Source organism: Oncorhynchus tshawytscha, linkage group LG16 (assembly GCF_018296145.1).
Source record: "Oncorhynchus tshawytscha isolate Ot180627B linkage group LG16, Otsh_v2.0, whole genome shotgun sequence".
NCBI lineage: Eukaryota > Metazoa > Chordata > Actinopteri > Salmoniformes > Salmonidae > Oncorhynchus > Oncorhynchus tshawytscha.
The window spans coordinates 49742398-49755556 of record NC_056444.1 but is presented as its reverse complement, the minus strand read 5'-3'; the positions used below and the strand labels follow the sequence as shown (position 1 = coordinate 49755556).

Genomic DNA, 13159 nt, shown 5'->3' with positions numbered 1-13159 from the left:
GCAGTTTAGGCCCTAATACAGTAAAAGCAGCACTTTGTGTCATGGCAGCAATATAAATCACAACCCAGCAATTTTCATAACTTTTATTAAATGTACAATAAAAAATGGACATGGTTACAAGTAATCAGACCCGCTTCTCATGTGGGAGGCTGGAATCTGTACCACGATCCCTGGTTAAATCTCAATGCCAAAAAAGTGTACCTCCACAAGATGTACAGCACATACATTGTGGGGTGTCAAAAACAAACCTTGGGCTCAATAGGTGAAATGACTTCAAATCATGGAAAATAATGTCAAACACAACCGATGTAAGCAAAAGCAGACCGGAGGGAGGAATACAAATAACAATTAAGGAAATAAAATAAGTCCTGACTTGTTTTAAATACAAAGCCATTCAGACAAGCTCCTCCATGTACAAAACATAGCAGCTATAATCTACGATGTGCCACCCCCCACACAATGACTAAATCATTCTCAAGCCATGAATAATACGTCAAGATCATGGTTTAGATTTCTAAGTGCCAAAGATAGCACCGATTAACTGAGCAAGCCTTGATTAACCTGGTGCTGCGATAGATCTGCTAAATCAAATAGAAGCTGCTCCTATACATCCAGATTGCTCTAATGGGGAACATGTGGATGAAACAAACTGGGCAATGCCTTTAATCTTGGGAAGCTGATCTAGACCTGGAGCGAGATGGGGAGCGGGAGACAGGACGCTTGTCTGGAGACTTGGAGTGGCGGTCAGCTGCTGGAGACGGGGAGCGAGAGGACGGCTCCTCCTTCCCATTCCCCATGGGGGACGCCGAGCGGCTACGTGACTTCTTGCTGGTCAACTTCTCCTTGGAAGGGCTGCTGGAATCCCGCTCGGATTTCACCTTGGAACGGCTCTTGGAACGGGACTTGCTTTTGTCGGAGCGGGATCTGGATTTGCGGGTGTGAGAGCGGGAACGAGACTTGCAGGAACGGGACTTCCTTCCAGATCTAGAGCGACGTCTCTTGCTGCGAGAATGGGATCTACAGGGGGTGGACAATGGTTTACAATCATTGTTGCACTCATATTGACCAAACTAAACTGTCACTTTGTAGACATTCTTACCGGGACCTGGAGTTACTCCTGGAGCGGCTGCTCCTGCTACGAGAGCGACGTCTGCTGCGAGACCTGCAGAGGGGAACAAGAATACAAATGTCACTCATCCCTTTCAAGTGACAACAAATGGAAAGCAGCAGGTTGGATGAGAAATTAAACTACTCGTAAAGAGCAGGGCGGTGTAGAGCCTCACCTGGAGCGGCTGCCAGAGTAGGAGCGGCGGCGGCGAGACTTTTCCTCCACCAGGCGGATCTTCCTCCCGTTGATGTCTGTGCCGTCCAGCTTGTCCAGGGCCCTCCTCATGTCCGAACGTGAGCCGAACTCGATGACACCCTCGTTGGTACGCTCCTTGTGGGCGTCAGCGTACGTGACCTCTCCAGCCTGGCGCATGAAATCCTGTAGAGGCCGATGCAGTCACCCCGCAGTATATCACCCACATTCTTCAGAAACAAATGGCCTGCCATGGATAGCAACTGGCAGCATCTTTAGTGCCTGCCCTTCACCCACAAATATAAAACTGTCCCAACAACTCACCTTCAGATCCTGCCAGCTGCAGCGGCTGGACAGATTCTCAACGATCAGCCGGTACTCGGTACGGACAGGTGGCCCGTACTTATCCCTGCCAGTGCGGCTTCTGCTGCTGCTGTAACCACTACTACCTTTAAAATGACAGGTTATACAAATAGTCAACAAAACAGAGTGGCATATAGGCATTTCACTCAGTGGATCAGACCATAAACAGAGAATGCAGCTACCAGGATAAATGGTGTGGTCATGTTTAACCTAGGTCCTGTAAGATGTCCATCTGGACCCATTCAAGACAAACCTCTTAATAAGTGACTGAGGTCTTAAAGCCGTGGCATTTGTTGTCTTAGTGGATGTCAGTTTTTATTCTCCTCAATGTACCGCCTCTGAAGTAGTTCACTGCTGTTGCAAAGACCACCACTGCATCTGTTACCAGCAACATACAGCCAGTCTGACAAATGTTTAATAAGTGCAATTCTTTAGCCGTACAAACAAATCGACATTGATGTTCTTCTTCTTACAAACCCTTGAATCCTGAAAGACAAATAGAGGCTCCCACAAAGTCACTGTCAAAAATGGTCTCACATTTAGTGAGTGCCCAACTGACATAACACTACATAAGTTTTGCCCATGACTTTGCCTAACCGGTTGTCAAACTGGGGGCAATTCAGCTGGTTTGCCCACTTACAGCGAGCGGTAACATGTTTTTGACTTAGCCGCCCCACTTATTCTTTCAACATAGAAACCAATGGGAATCCTCACCATCACCCCTGGTCTATTGGCAAAAGGATGCTGTCATCATGGCTTCCGGTTAGGTCAGCCAAGGGTCAAGGGGCATAGGTCACACACACATTGTAAGGTGAAAGCCAAGGCCAAACGGGACAGGCAGTCTCATCTTAGCCAGTCATCTTAGCCTCTATGGACTCGGCCTCAGCCTCAGCCCGCAGCTGGACTCTTTCAAATTGAAACATCAAGGACTTTGTTAATGCTGAAATAAAACGTAAAATACAATTCACATGTAATAGTATTTAATGATACAGCTAGGCTACATGGTGACAAAGCCATGACTTCATATTAGCTAAATACAGTTGTTTATATGTGTTTACAATTCCACCAGGAAAGAAAACACTAGAAACATGGTTTCATTACAGCTAAACAGTAGTTGTCTGCGCCAAGTTGGGTCAAACTTGGACCATACTCAATGGTGACACTTATACTAACATGAAATACTTTATTACGGCAATGGTGAAACCATTGAGTATTGGCGAGCTAGGTCAAACTCCACTTTAGGATCACAGGTCTGCGTGTATACGGTCCACATTCACAATTCCTCGATCCACTGGGAAAGGGCAGAGGTAACACTGAAATAGATTGTACTTACTGCGACCACCCCCGCCACCACTATATCCATCTCGGTCGCGCCGCGGTCCTCTTGCATGTTCCACGGTCACACGCTCCCCGCACAACTCCTTGCCATTCAGTTCATACACAGCGTCATCCGCATCGCGATTGTCCTCAAACTCTACAAATCCATATCTAAAATATATATTTTTTAAAGTTAGGCTCGTCTTCGGGTAGCAATGACTACAAAACTAATGAGTATGAAGACGGTGATACTAATCTCAGACAGAAGATGTGGTATGTTTTAACGTTATTTTTTGACGAGTAGGGGTTAAAACTTTACCCCAAAACGGGGTAAAATCAATTAGTGGGCTCATTGCCTGTGCATGAAAGGGGTTAAGGCAACAAGCTAATTGGTTAACGTTTGGGTAGCAAACAGTTAGATGGCGCACAAAAAACGGTCTGTAGGGAAGCCAAACAAGCAGCCATTTTGAACACGCTAACGTTAGCTAGCTAACTAGGCAAGTTATTTACAAAAAAATAAACGCTTTAGAAAAGCCTATGTGAATCTAATAACCACTAATGTCACCTAGTTGCTTTTACATGCACGAATAGCAACACAATTGAAAGTCAAATGTGACTGTAGCTAGTTATTTCACGTATATGCTCTGGGAGAGCTAGCTAACCGAAATCAAGTAGTTATGAAGCTAACGTTAGCTTTTCCAGCCCGGTGTTGTTCAACTGACTCATATGCTCAGCTTGAACTTACCCATTTTTCAGATCAATTTCCATAAGCTTTCCGTAGCCATTGAAAAACCGCTGAAGGTCTTTTTCTCGAGCATGATAACTTAGTTTTCCAACATAGACGCGGGGCATGACTATTGATACTCGGATAGCTTCTCCAACTGATAACAAAATGCCGTTAACAAAAGAGAACTCGCTGTGTTCGGTAGTTTTATGTAGACCGTGACGTGAAGAACCATCCTCGCGAGAATACACGAATTCACACAGAGTCTATGTCATATGCCGCGTTCATATACTAGTCGGAACTAGGAAACTCGGAAATGTCCGAAATAAAAAATATAACCTCGGAAATGTTCGAGTTGCCGATTCGTTGAACGCGGCACATGTATAACTATAACAATAACCTCCAAGCGTTTATTCAAATTGGATAATCTTTGGATGCCGACAGCAGTCGCACCATTGGAAGACATAGCTTGGACTGTAGCCAAACCTATTCCTGCTCTTTTCCCGTGATCCATCAAACACATTTGGTGTGTCATCATAGCGGTCTGACTTGTTTGTAAATAAGTTTAAACTTGCGTCTTTTTTCAATGTTGATTTGAATATCATTGAGGAAACCGTGTAATATTTTGTCTCCCGCAAACATCCTTTCTGAATTTTAAAGTAATCCTCGAAATAATCATCCAGTTTTTCAAAAGTATCTAATCTGATTACAATATTTGTTGCTGGTAACATATATGTACATGGTATACTGGGCTCCTGTAACTAAACAAAAGATAGTCATTATTGTTGAACATGTTGCATTTTTACCCTGTTTTACACGTTTCGATTTCTATTAAAGGGATTTCTAATTAAAGGGTCACGCATTTGGCATCAATGTGTGCAAGTCCCAGTATCTAAATTATCCTTGTCTATAGTAAGCTACTAGAATACAGAACTAAACTACTCTGTACGATAGACTGAAAAATACTGGTGGAGATTCAGTTTAGTTCTATGTTTTAGTAGCCTACTACTACAGACAACTAGGGATCCTGAGAGTTTGGCCGGGGTAGGCCGTCGAAGGACTACAGCAGTGGCGTTGTCTACCGCTATACGGATGTCACGTATTATTGATACCGACAAAGCGCATTGATGTAAATCACACTGCCTCTCTCTTGTTTAGCTTTTTGCGTTTTACGGATTGTGGTCGTTGTGGATGGATGTTCACAAATCTAAATGTGTATTTGACCCCAGTTAATTTATTAATGTTAACTGCCTATCAATCATTGTTTTTGAAACCAGTTGACAGCCGGTGAAAAATGCGCTCTTACCATAGCCGCATAGTGCGGACCCCAGCCCATGGAATAAAAGTGGGGCTTTTATTGCTCAATCTAATTCATAACTGATCATTTATCCATATGCCTAATGGACACATGCTCAAACTCGCACACTCTTGATAGACTTAAAGGGGCAAACTGTAGTTGCTACATCCGTTTTTGGACTTATAAATTACATGTATAGACAGTGGCATGAAGAAGTATGTGAACCCTTTAGAATTACCTGGATTTCTGCATACATTGGTCATCAATTTTTGATCTCATCTTCGTCACGACAATAAACAAACACAGTCTGCTTAATCTAATAACACCCAAACAATTATAGTGTATGTCTTTATTGAACACACCCTATAAACATTCACAGTGCAGGTTGGAAAAAGTATGTGAACACTTGGATTTAATAATTGATATACCCGCTGTAGTGAGGTGCGTACTGGCGGCAGAGAAGTCAGGCGCAGGAGAGCGAAAACTGATTTACAACGGTGTCGTTTAATACCCATAAACCACCGTCAACAGAACAATACAATACAATACAATACAATACAATACAATACAATACAATACAATACAATACAATACAATACAATACAATACAATACAATACAATACAATACAATGGGTCAAACAAAACCCGGAAAAATACCAGCATACCGTGCATAAGCACTACAAGAAAACAATTACCTACAAGGACATGGGGGTGAACAGAGGGTTAAATACACATGTAATTGGTGGAATTGGAACCAGGTGTGATGGAAGACAAGACAAAACCAATGGAAAATGAAAAGTGGATCAGTGATGGCTAGAAGGTCGGTGACTTCGACTGCCGCCCGAACAAATAGAGGGACCAACTTCAGCGGAGGTCGTGACACCCGCCCTCCTTTGGCAGCAATAACCTCAACCAGGGTTTTCTGTAGTTGCGGATCAGACCTACACAACGGTCAGGAGGAATTTTGGACCATTCATCTTTACAAAACTGTTTCAGTTCAGCAATATTCTTGGGATGTCTGGTGTGAACCTCTCTTGAGGTCATGCCACAGCATCTCAATTGGCTTGAGGTCAGGACTCTGACTGGGCCACTCCAGAATGCGTATTTTCTTCTGTTGAAGCCATTCTGTTGTTGATTTACGTTGGTGTTTTGGATCGTTGTCCTGTTGCGTCACCCAACTTCTGTTGAGCTTCAATACACAGACCGCCTTACATTCTCCTGCAAAATGTCTTGATCAACAGAAATGCATTCCCAAGTTTATGATAGCACGCTGTCCAGGCCCTGAGGCAGCAAAGCAGTCCCAAACCATGACTCTCCCTCCACCATACTTTACAGTTGGAATGAGGTTTTAATATTGGTGTGCTGTGCATTTTTTTCTCCACACATAGTGTTGTGTGTTCCTTCCAAACAACTCAACTGTAGTTTCATCTGTCCATAGAATATTTTTGCCAGTAGAGCTGTGGAACATCCAGGTGCTCTTTTGCGAACTTCAGACGTGCAGCAATGTTTGTTTTGGACAGCAATTTTTTTAATTTTTAATTTTACCTTTATTTAACCAGGCAAGTCAGTTAAGAACACATTCTTATTTTCAATGACAGCCTGGGAACAGTGGGTTAACTGCCTGTTCAGGGGCAGAACGACAGATTTGTACCTTGTCAGCTCGGGGGTTTGAACTCGCAACCTTCCTAGACTCGTTAACAGATGTTAGCATTCTTTCTGGGATTCTTCTTAACCTCATTGAGCATTCTGCGCTGTGCTCTTGCAGTCATCTTTGCAGGATGGCCACTCCTAGGGAGAGTAGCAACATTGCTGAACTTTCTCCATTAATAGACTATTTGTCTTACCGTGGGCTTCTAGAGATACATTCCACCTTTATACAAGTCAACAATTCTTAATCTTAGGTCTTGTGAGATCTCTTTTGTTCGAGGCATGGTTCACATCAGGCAATGCTTCTTGTGAATAGCAAACTCAAAATTTGTGAGTGTTTTTTATAGGGCAGGGCATCTCTAACCAACATCTCCAATCTCATCTCATTGATTGGGCTCCAGGTTAGCTGACTCCTGACTCCAATTAGCTTTTTGGAGAAGTCAGCCTAGGGGTTCACATACTTTTTCCATCCTACGCTGTGAATGTTTAAATGATGTATTCAATATAGACAAGAAAGATACAATAATGTGTGTTATTAGTTTAAGCACACTTTGTTTGTCCATTGTTGTGACTTAGATCAAGATCAGATCAAATTTTATTATCAAAATTTATGCAGAAATTCAGGTAATTCCAAAGGGTTCCCATACCTTTTCTTGCCACTGTATCCATTGTTTCTTAACTTATAAATGCCTCATAAGCTTAGTTCAACTGTCACACACCATACGAACTCAAAATGTAAGCTAGTTTTTGTCCAATGTTTGTAAACATTGTAAATGTAAACGACACTGTATAGCCTCATAACATGTTTAAATCAATAATTTTTATATCATGGATGGTCAGTCCTTGCATCCACAGCTCTGTCTATTAATCTGAAAGTGGTTGCATTTCTCCAGGCCCATCCCTCAGCTTTCTATCAAAACAGAGGCAGGGTGACCGTTTTGTTACTGTTTCATCTGTGGATTTGCCCTTTAAACAGCTGCATATTATCACGATGTCAACGTGTCACCAACAAAAAGTTAAACAATAGGTTTATAGCAAATGCAGCATATGGCATTCATTTTTCACTAGTAAATAGCCATTTTCAGTACTACTCAAAGCATGCCATTGCATGAGCGCAGCATTTATTTTTCAACTCGAATCAATGAGCCCAATCAGTCCTCCATGACAACAAAATCCTAAACAACAGAGTAGGGCTGGCTAATAAGTCCTTCGTTTTTGGGTTATGCTCAGGTAAAACAATTTGTCTAATCTATACTTCCATATTTTCAAGTCCTATTCTTGCTGCTCAAGGGGTGTAACATTTATTGGAATGACTGGAATTCTGATAGACTTTGGTTTTTAATGTAAAGATATCATTTTTAACTTAATAGTATTATTGTATGTAGTAGAAGGTGATTGGTTAGAAGCCTACATAACCAACCCATAAAGTAAAATGTAACATCCATATATTGTCAGCTATGTAAACTTTAACATTGATTTATCCTGCAGTAGATGTCTTTCAATTGGTAACATACATTTTTGTCTTCTTCTAATACCTCTTAAGGGGAAAGTAATCTAAAAGTAACAAGATTATGTTACTAAATTTGGGTAATCCACAAGTTACGTTTCTGATTACAATTTTGGACAGGTAAGTAGTAACGGCGACAGATTACATTTAAAAAGTAACCTACCCAACCCTGGTTCTATGCATTCCCATTTGCTTAGTGTTCTAAACATTGTGCCCCATTGCACGGAGTATGTACAAGTGTAAAATAGATGAGCATGAAAAAATGTGTTGTAAAAACCAGTCAGTTTAACTTGTCTTTATTTACTAATTTATTTCATTCTTCAATGTCATTAAATTGTACAACAATGTAACAGAGCAGAAAAAAACATTACCATGCAATCATGGTGTCAGTTACCAGGTTTCCATCCAACCCTGTTATGTGAGTAAAGTACGTTGGATAAAACATTTAATGCCAGGCCTGATGGAAACAGCAAATTTGTCGGTAAACTTTTAAAATGTCGATAAAACAATATGCTAGACGTGGCATATTTTCTTTCTAAACGTAATTATGCGAGTAATGGCGGTGGAAATGCTTTATTCGCAAATTTTGATATAATAACGAAGTAAACCTGGGAGTCATGCGATGAAATAAATTATGATAAACTTCACAAGGCGGGAAGTGCACGGTGATGAGCTTTGATGCTACTTTCCAATAAATGTTGAGGGTCTTATTCTGGTGACATGATCTATGCTTGGCTGCCGTTTGATAAATACAAATAATCTTGCTCTTTTGACCATAATAATCTTATCGTGTAGTAGGCTAAACCCACACTATCTGCGAGCTGTTAGCTGGAGCGCACGTGCCTAGGGCCACATTCGCTATATAACAAACATTTTTGTGACAACCATCAAGAGTTGAAAATGCGATGGAAACCCATTTCACTTGTAATTTTTATTTGGTACATGGGAATTTAACCACAAACGTTATTTGTATGTGCACTATGCCATCAAGCACATCTTTCTACCCACAACAAATCAATTGGATGGAAACATCTCTGGTGGAAAAATGCACACATTGTTTTCAGATTTTGTTTCAGCAGATTTAAGAACATTCACATGAAAAATCTGTCAGCAATTCAATGGAAACCTAGCTACTGACAATAGAAAATAAAATATCAGATATTACAAAACAATATCATCTCCTCACTCTCCAACCCCTATTTGGATGCATGTGGCTGGGGCAGAGATCCAGGCCAATGCCAAGAAGATGAAAGACCTCCAGTGATTGGTCCTTTTGCAAGCAGCAGCTCCACCATTGGTGTTGGCACAGGATAGGAACAGAGTCGTGCAGGCATCACGTGTGCGTTTGACAAACCTCCATTTTGCAAACAACAGGAGAGACAGGACAGATCTAGGGACATGAGGAAATGTACAAAAGGTCATTAAGTCTGTTGCTTTCAAGTCTTTGCTTGTCCGCCAATAAACATGTGGTTCTAGATTTCTTAAGCATAGAATGTCTTGTAAAGGTCACCATAGAGGTACCCAAAGGCGATTGATGTGTTGAAAATCACAGGCAGTCTGACTCACCATTTCTTATTCCGAGGTTTCAGCTCCTCAGTAGCATTACGCAGGAAGATGTAGTTCTTTTTCTGAGGGTTGTAGTACTCATGTCCCTGAGGTTTAACACAATATGTATCAATTGAACTTATTCAAAATAATGCCTGGCCATTTTGAAGGAATAGAATGAGTCTTAAAATCAACCAATCATAACATGAGGTACGAGACAAAATGTTACCTTTGACCAGTCATAGCTAGAGGCGTAGGCAAAGATGTTGCCGTTGTTGTTGAACGAGCAAGCTGTGATTGGCTGGTCCAGCTGCTCCGAGGTCTTCAGCTTGGTGCGAGCGTCTTTATCCCAGAAGCTAAAGCGACCGTCAGACCCAACAGTCGCCAGTGTACCGTGGACAGGGTGGAAGGAGATGGCATTCACCTGTTTGATCAGAAACAGCAAGCTTTTTGCATTAAAAAATACCAACATCTTTCGCTTCCTACTGACTGTAGCCAAACTAATATGAAAGCAGGGTGGAGAGAGCACAAGCTGCACTCACAGCATAGATGTCTTGTGGTGTGGTTGTGTTGGTTCCATTCGACCTGTGGCACTTGAAGGTGAAGTTATCCTTGGCTCTACAACACACAAAAAACACAGTGTGGTGAGTACGTTGCCCTGGGTAATAGCTAAGGTCTTTCTCACAGTTTGTAAGGAAAAGCACATTTTGTGCCACTCACGGGTTAGGAGGGTTGATGTAGTGAATGGCGACCCGTCCTTCAATGCTCCCAAGAGCAAATCCAGCAGGCTTGTTCTGTTTGTCCTTAAAGATGGCTATGCAGCGGTGCTGATACAGGGAGACGGAAGAGGTGGTGTTAGGGTGTACACCACAGGCATTAACTACTCAATAATAACTGATAATCAATGGAAACCGCACACTGCGAAAAGGTGAGTGTAATATGTGCGAGGCAGAAAAAGTGTGTAGTAGACAGTCCTGTAAATGTATTGGTCTTTTTTTATTTAACCTTTATCCAGGAAGACTTATTTTAGGGAGACCTGTAAGTCACCTGGTATGTGAAACCAGTCACCTGGTGTTTGAGTGGTGAGTCTATCCTCCTGAACTCGGACGGCTGGTTCTCAAGCTGATATACAATCAAACCTCGCTCTGCCGATGCTACCACTGCCATGGGATACACCTGGAAATGACAGCAGCCAGCTCACCAATCAGCAGACAACACATGGCTTATAAAACCAGGACACAGCAGACTTTCATCTAAAAATGTTTTGAACATTTAACTGCTGAACACAATTTAAAATCACTAGTCGGTCCTCGCTATTCAGAGTAATTACAGAAACCTTGAAAAATATTAAAATCACTGGAGCTTTAGCACCAGGTCCTCACCACGTCTGCACAGTAGCACCTCTCCGGCAGCTGCAGGGACATCATTGGGTTGGGCGAACGGGTGTCCCAGAACTACAAGAGCAAATCAAACACAGGTGAGAAAACCATTATAGTGAGTAAGATAATGACATTATTATCCTCACAGGGACATTTTGTTTGTGGCACTGTGTACTTTAAAACACATCATCAAGCATACAATGGGCATAAATACAAAAACAGACAAATACAATGAGAATAGAAAAAGTGCAATTTATGGGTGTTTCATAATGATTAAAATGTACACAATATAAACATCAGTACAACGTCAACATCAATGTCAACTGTAGGCCAGACCATCATTCAGGAGCCTTACTGCCACTGGGACAAAGGACTGTTTGGCTCTATTTATTTTATGCCCTGTATCACTACATAATAACTATGATATAAAACAGATAGTCATTTTGGAGCAAGGATTGTTTCCAATCACAATACATTCTTACCTTCAGAGTTTTGTCCCAGCTGCCTGTCATGATGCAGTTGTAGTTGGGGGCTTTGATCCAGTGGACTGTTCTGATAGGAGCATCATGCTAAGAGGAAACACAAATCAATACCATTTCTAATCGGATCTAGGTTCAACATACCTTTTCATAATGTTTTCATGGGAAGCAATTCTCCTCAGTTGTACAAAGAGGCGATGAAACTACCAATTGAAAAATAACACTTAAAACAGTGTTCATAGCCTGAAATATTTACCTGTGCGATCTGTATTGCCTGGTTGCTGTTGAGATCCCACATTTTGGCAGTCTTATCACAAGATGCAGTAAAAACCTTGCTTCCATCCTGAGAGAGCAAGGGAATGAATAAGTGAAGCTTCATTCAAAGACCTTATATGGTTCGCAAAGATATGTGATGTGATATGTGAGGGGGCCTACTTCGCTCCAGCAGACATCAAGGACTGGACCTGTGTGCATTTGCTGGGCTTTGGGGACTGTCTGCCCATTGTCCTGTACCTCCCAACACCTCACCTGGCAAAATTTAAGAAAACAGTCACGTGTTACGAAGTTAATGGTTTTAGACTCATAACAAAAAGGCATAAGTCTGAAGTGAACACTTCAAGTGGAACTTAATGACTTGACTCACATCATTGGCCCAGGACCCCCCTATCAAGAAGTTCCCTGGCATGGCAGGGGGACTAAACGCCAAGCAACTGATGCTGTCATCTGGGGGTGAGGTTACTTCCACATCCTATATGATATCACACATCATTCAAATTTATTTATACCACTCAGAACAATTTCTAATAGTCAAATAGATTGATCATTAAGCAGGTTACTGAAAGGGAATGCTATTTTTTTTTTTAGCTAGTTACCTTCATTGGGTTGTGTGTGTCCGTGGTTGCCGCTCCGAATCCCCCTGCGCCAAACCCAGTGCTGGTGCCAAACAAGCTCATGACGTCGGATTGTCTTGAGCCAACACGCGGTTACTAATATGAAATGGTACATATTAGTAACCGGTACAATAAACAGCATTACAATAATGTGAAGTTATTCGATCAACATTTACATGCATTAGTGATAGTATACATAAATGATAATAATGAAAGAGGACAATTAGCTATTGGACTTCAGTGGCTAGCTAAATGAATGGAGGTTACTCACAAACCATCATGTTGTTCACCTAGCTAGCAATACATCTGCACCCAAGCCTCATATCAAGCGCCACTGTGATACTAAACAGCTTACTTTTATCGCAGGGAAATTCAGTAGTTTCAAATGTGTACATATCGAGTTTGTTTACCTTTTTTTACGTTGAAAATAAGCTTGGTTAAAGAAGAAAACGCAGCGCGTTGAGCGGAATAGGAAGTGCATTCACTGCACATGCGTCGGCAATTTAGGTTGCGTTCCAGGTAGTCTTCATTGCAGTCGCGCTGTTCAGACAATCACACCTCACAATGAAAAAATGTTTACATGTAAAACGTATTTTGATCTAAATCCTATGATGACCTAGAATTAATTTGTTCTAATTCCACCCGTTTTCATATAAAAATAAGTTTCGCTCCCTTTCAATGATGTTGCATTATAAACATTTCTCTGGGTG

General features: G+C 41.6%; 2 protein-coding genes across 3 annotated transcripts; both read right to left on the bottom strand.

Annotated features, from left to right (window-relative positions):
- Positions 1 to 68: 68 nt before the first annotated feature.
- LOC112215823 (serine/arginine-rich splicing factor 6) lies at positions 69 to 3941 on the bottom strand. Its single transcript, XM_024375241.2, has 6 exons — positions 3726 to 3941; positions 2997 to 3151; positions 1625 to 1749; positions 1284 to 1486; positions 1100 to 1162; positions 69 to 1017 (listed from the first exon to the last, which is right to left on the bottom strand). The coding sequence occupies exons 1-6, from the start codon at positions 3830 to 3832 to the stop codon at positions 663 to 665; spliced, it is 1008 nt and encodes a 335-aa protein (XP_024231009.1). The 5' UTR covers positions 3833 to 3941; the 3' UTR covers positions 69 to 662.
- A 4495-nt stretch (positions 3942 to 8436) lies between these two features.
- On the bottom strand, positions 8437 to 13083 carry LOC112215820 (mRNA export factor). 2 transcript variants are annotated; one of them, XM_024375236.2, is made up of 13 exons: positions 12860 to 13083; positions 12432 to 12545; positions 12203 to 12307; positions 11995 to 12087; positions 11816 to 11902; positions 11563 to 11649; positions 11084 to 11155; positions 10749 to 10877; positions 10422 to 10528; positions 10244 to 10319; positions 9931 to 10125; positions 9723 to 9808; positions 8437 to 9546 (listed from the first exon to the last, which is right to left on the bottom strand). In XM_024375236.2, coding segments are annotated over exons 2-13 (1119 nt in total). In that variant the 5' UTR covers positions 12513 to 12545; positions 12860 to 13083; the 3' UTR covers positions 8437 to 9545. The 2 variants fall into 2 exon arrangements, with proteins under 2 accessions (XP_024231004.1, XP_042155198.1); XM_042299264.1 differs by lacking the exon at positions 8437 to 9546 and having other exon boundaries at positions 9719 to 9808; positions 10770 to 10877.
- Between the last annotated feature and the right edge of the window lie 76 nt (positions 13084 to 13159).

Coding starts and splice junctions, on each gene's coding strand:
- LOC112215823 (XM_024375241.2), bottom strand. CDS start 3,832: ATGCCCCGCGTCTATGTTGGAAAACTAAGTTATCATGCTCGAGAAAAA. Junction 1,750..2,996: donor TGGTGGCGGGGGTGGTCGCA/GTAAGTACAATC, acceptor GTCATTTTAAAG/GTAGTAGTGGTTACAGCAGC. Junction 1,018..1,099: donor AGGAGTAACTCCAGGTCCCG/GTAAGAATGTCT, acceptor CACCCCCTGTAG/ATCCCATTCTCGCAGCAAGA.
- LOC112215820 (XM_024375236.2), bottom strand. CDS start 12,512: ATGAGCTTGTTTGGCACCAGCACTGGGTTTGGCGCAGGGGGATTCGGA. Junction 11,903..11,994: donor TTGATGTCTGCTGGAGCGAA/GTAGGCCCCCTC, acceptor TTGCTCTCTCAG/GATGGAAGCAAGGTTTTTAC. Junction 10,126..10,243: donor CACCACAAGACATCTATGCT/GTGAGTGCAGCT, acceptor CTGATCAAACAG/GTGAATGCCATCTCCTTCCA.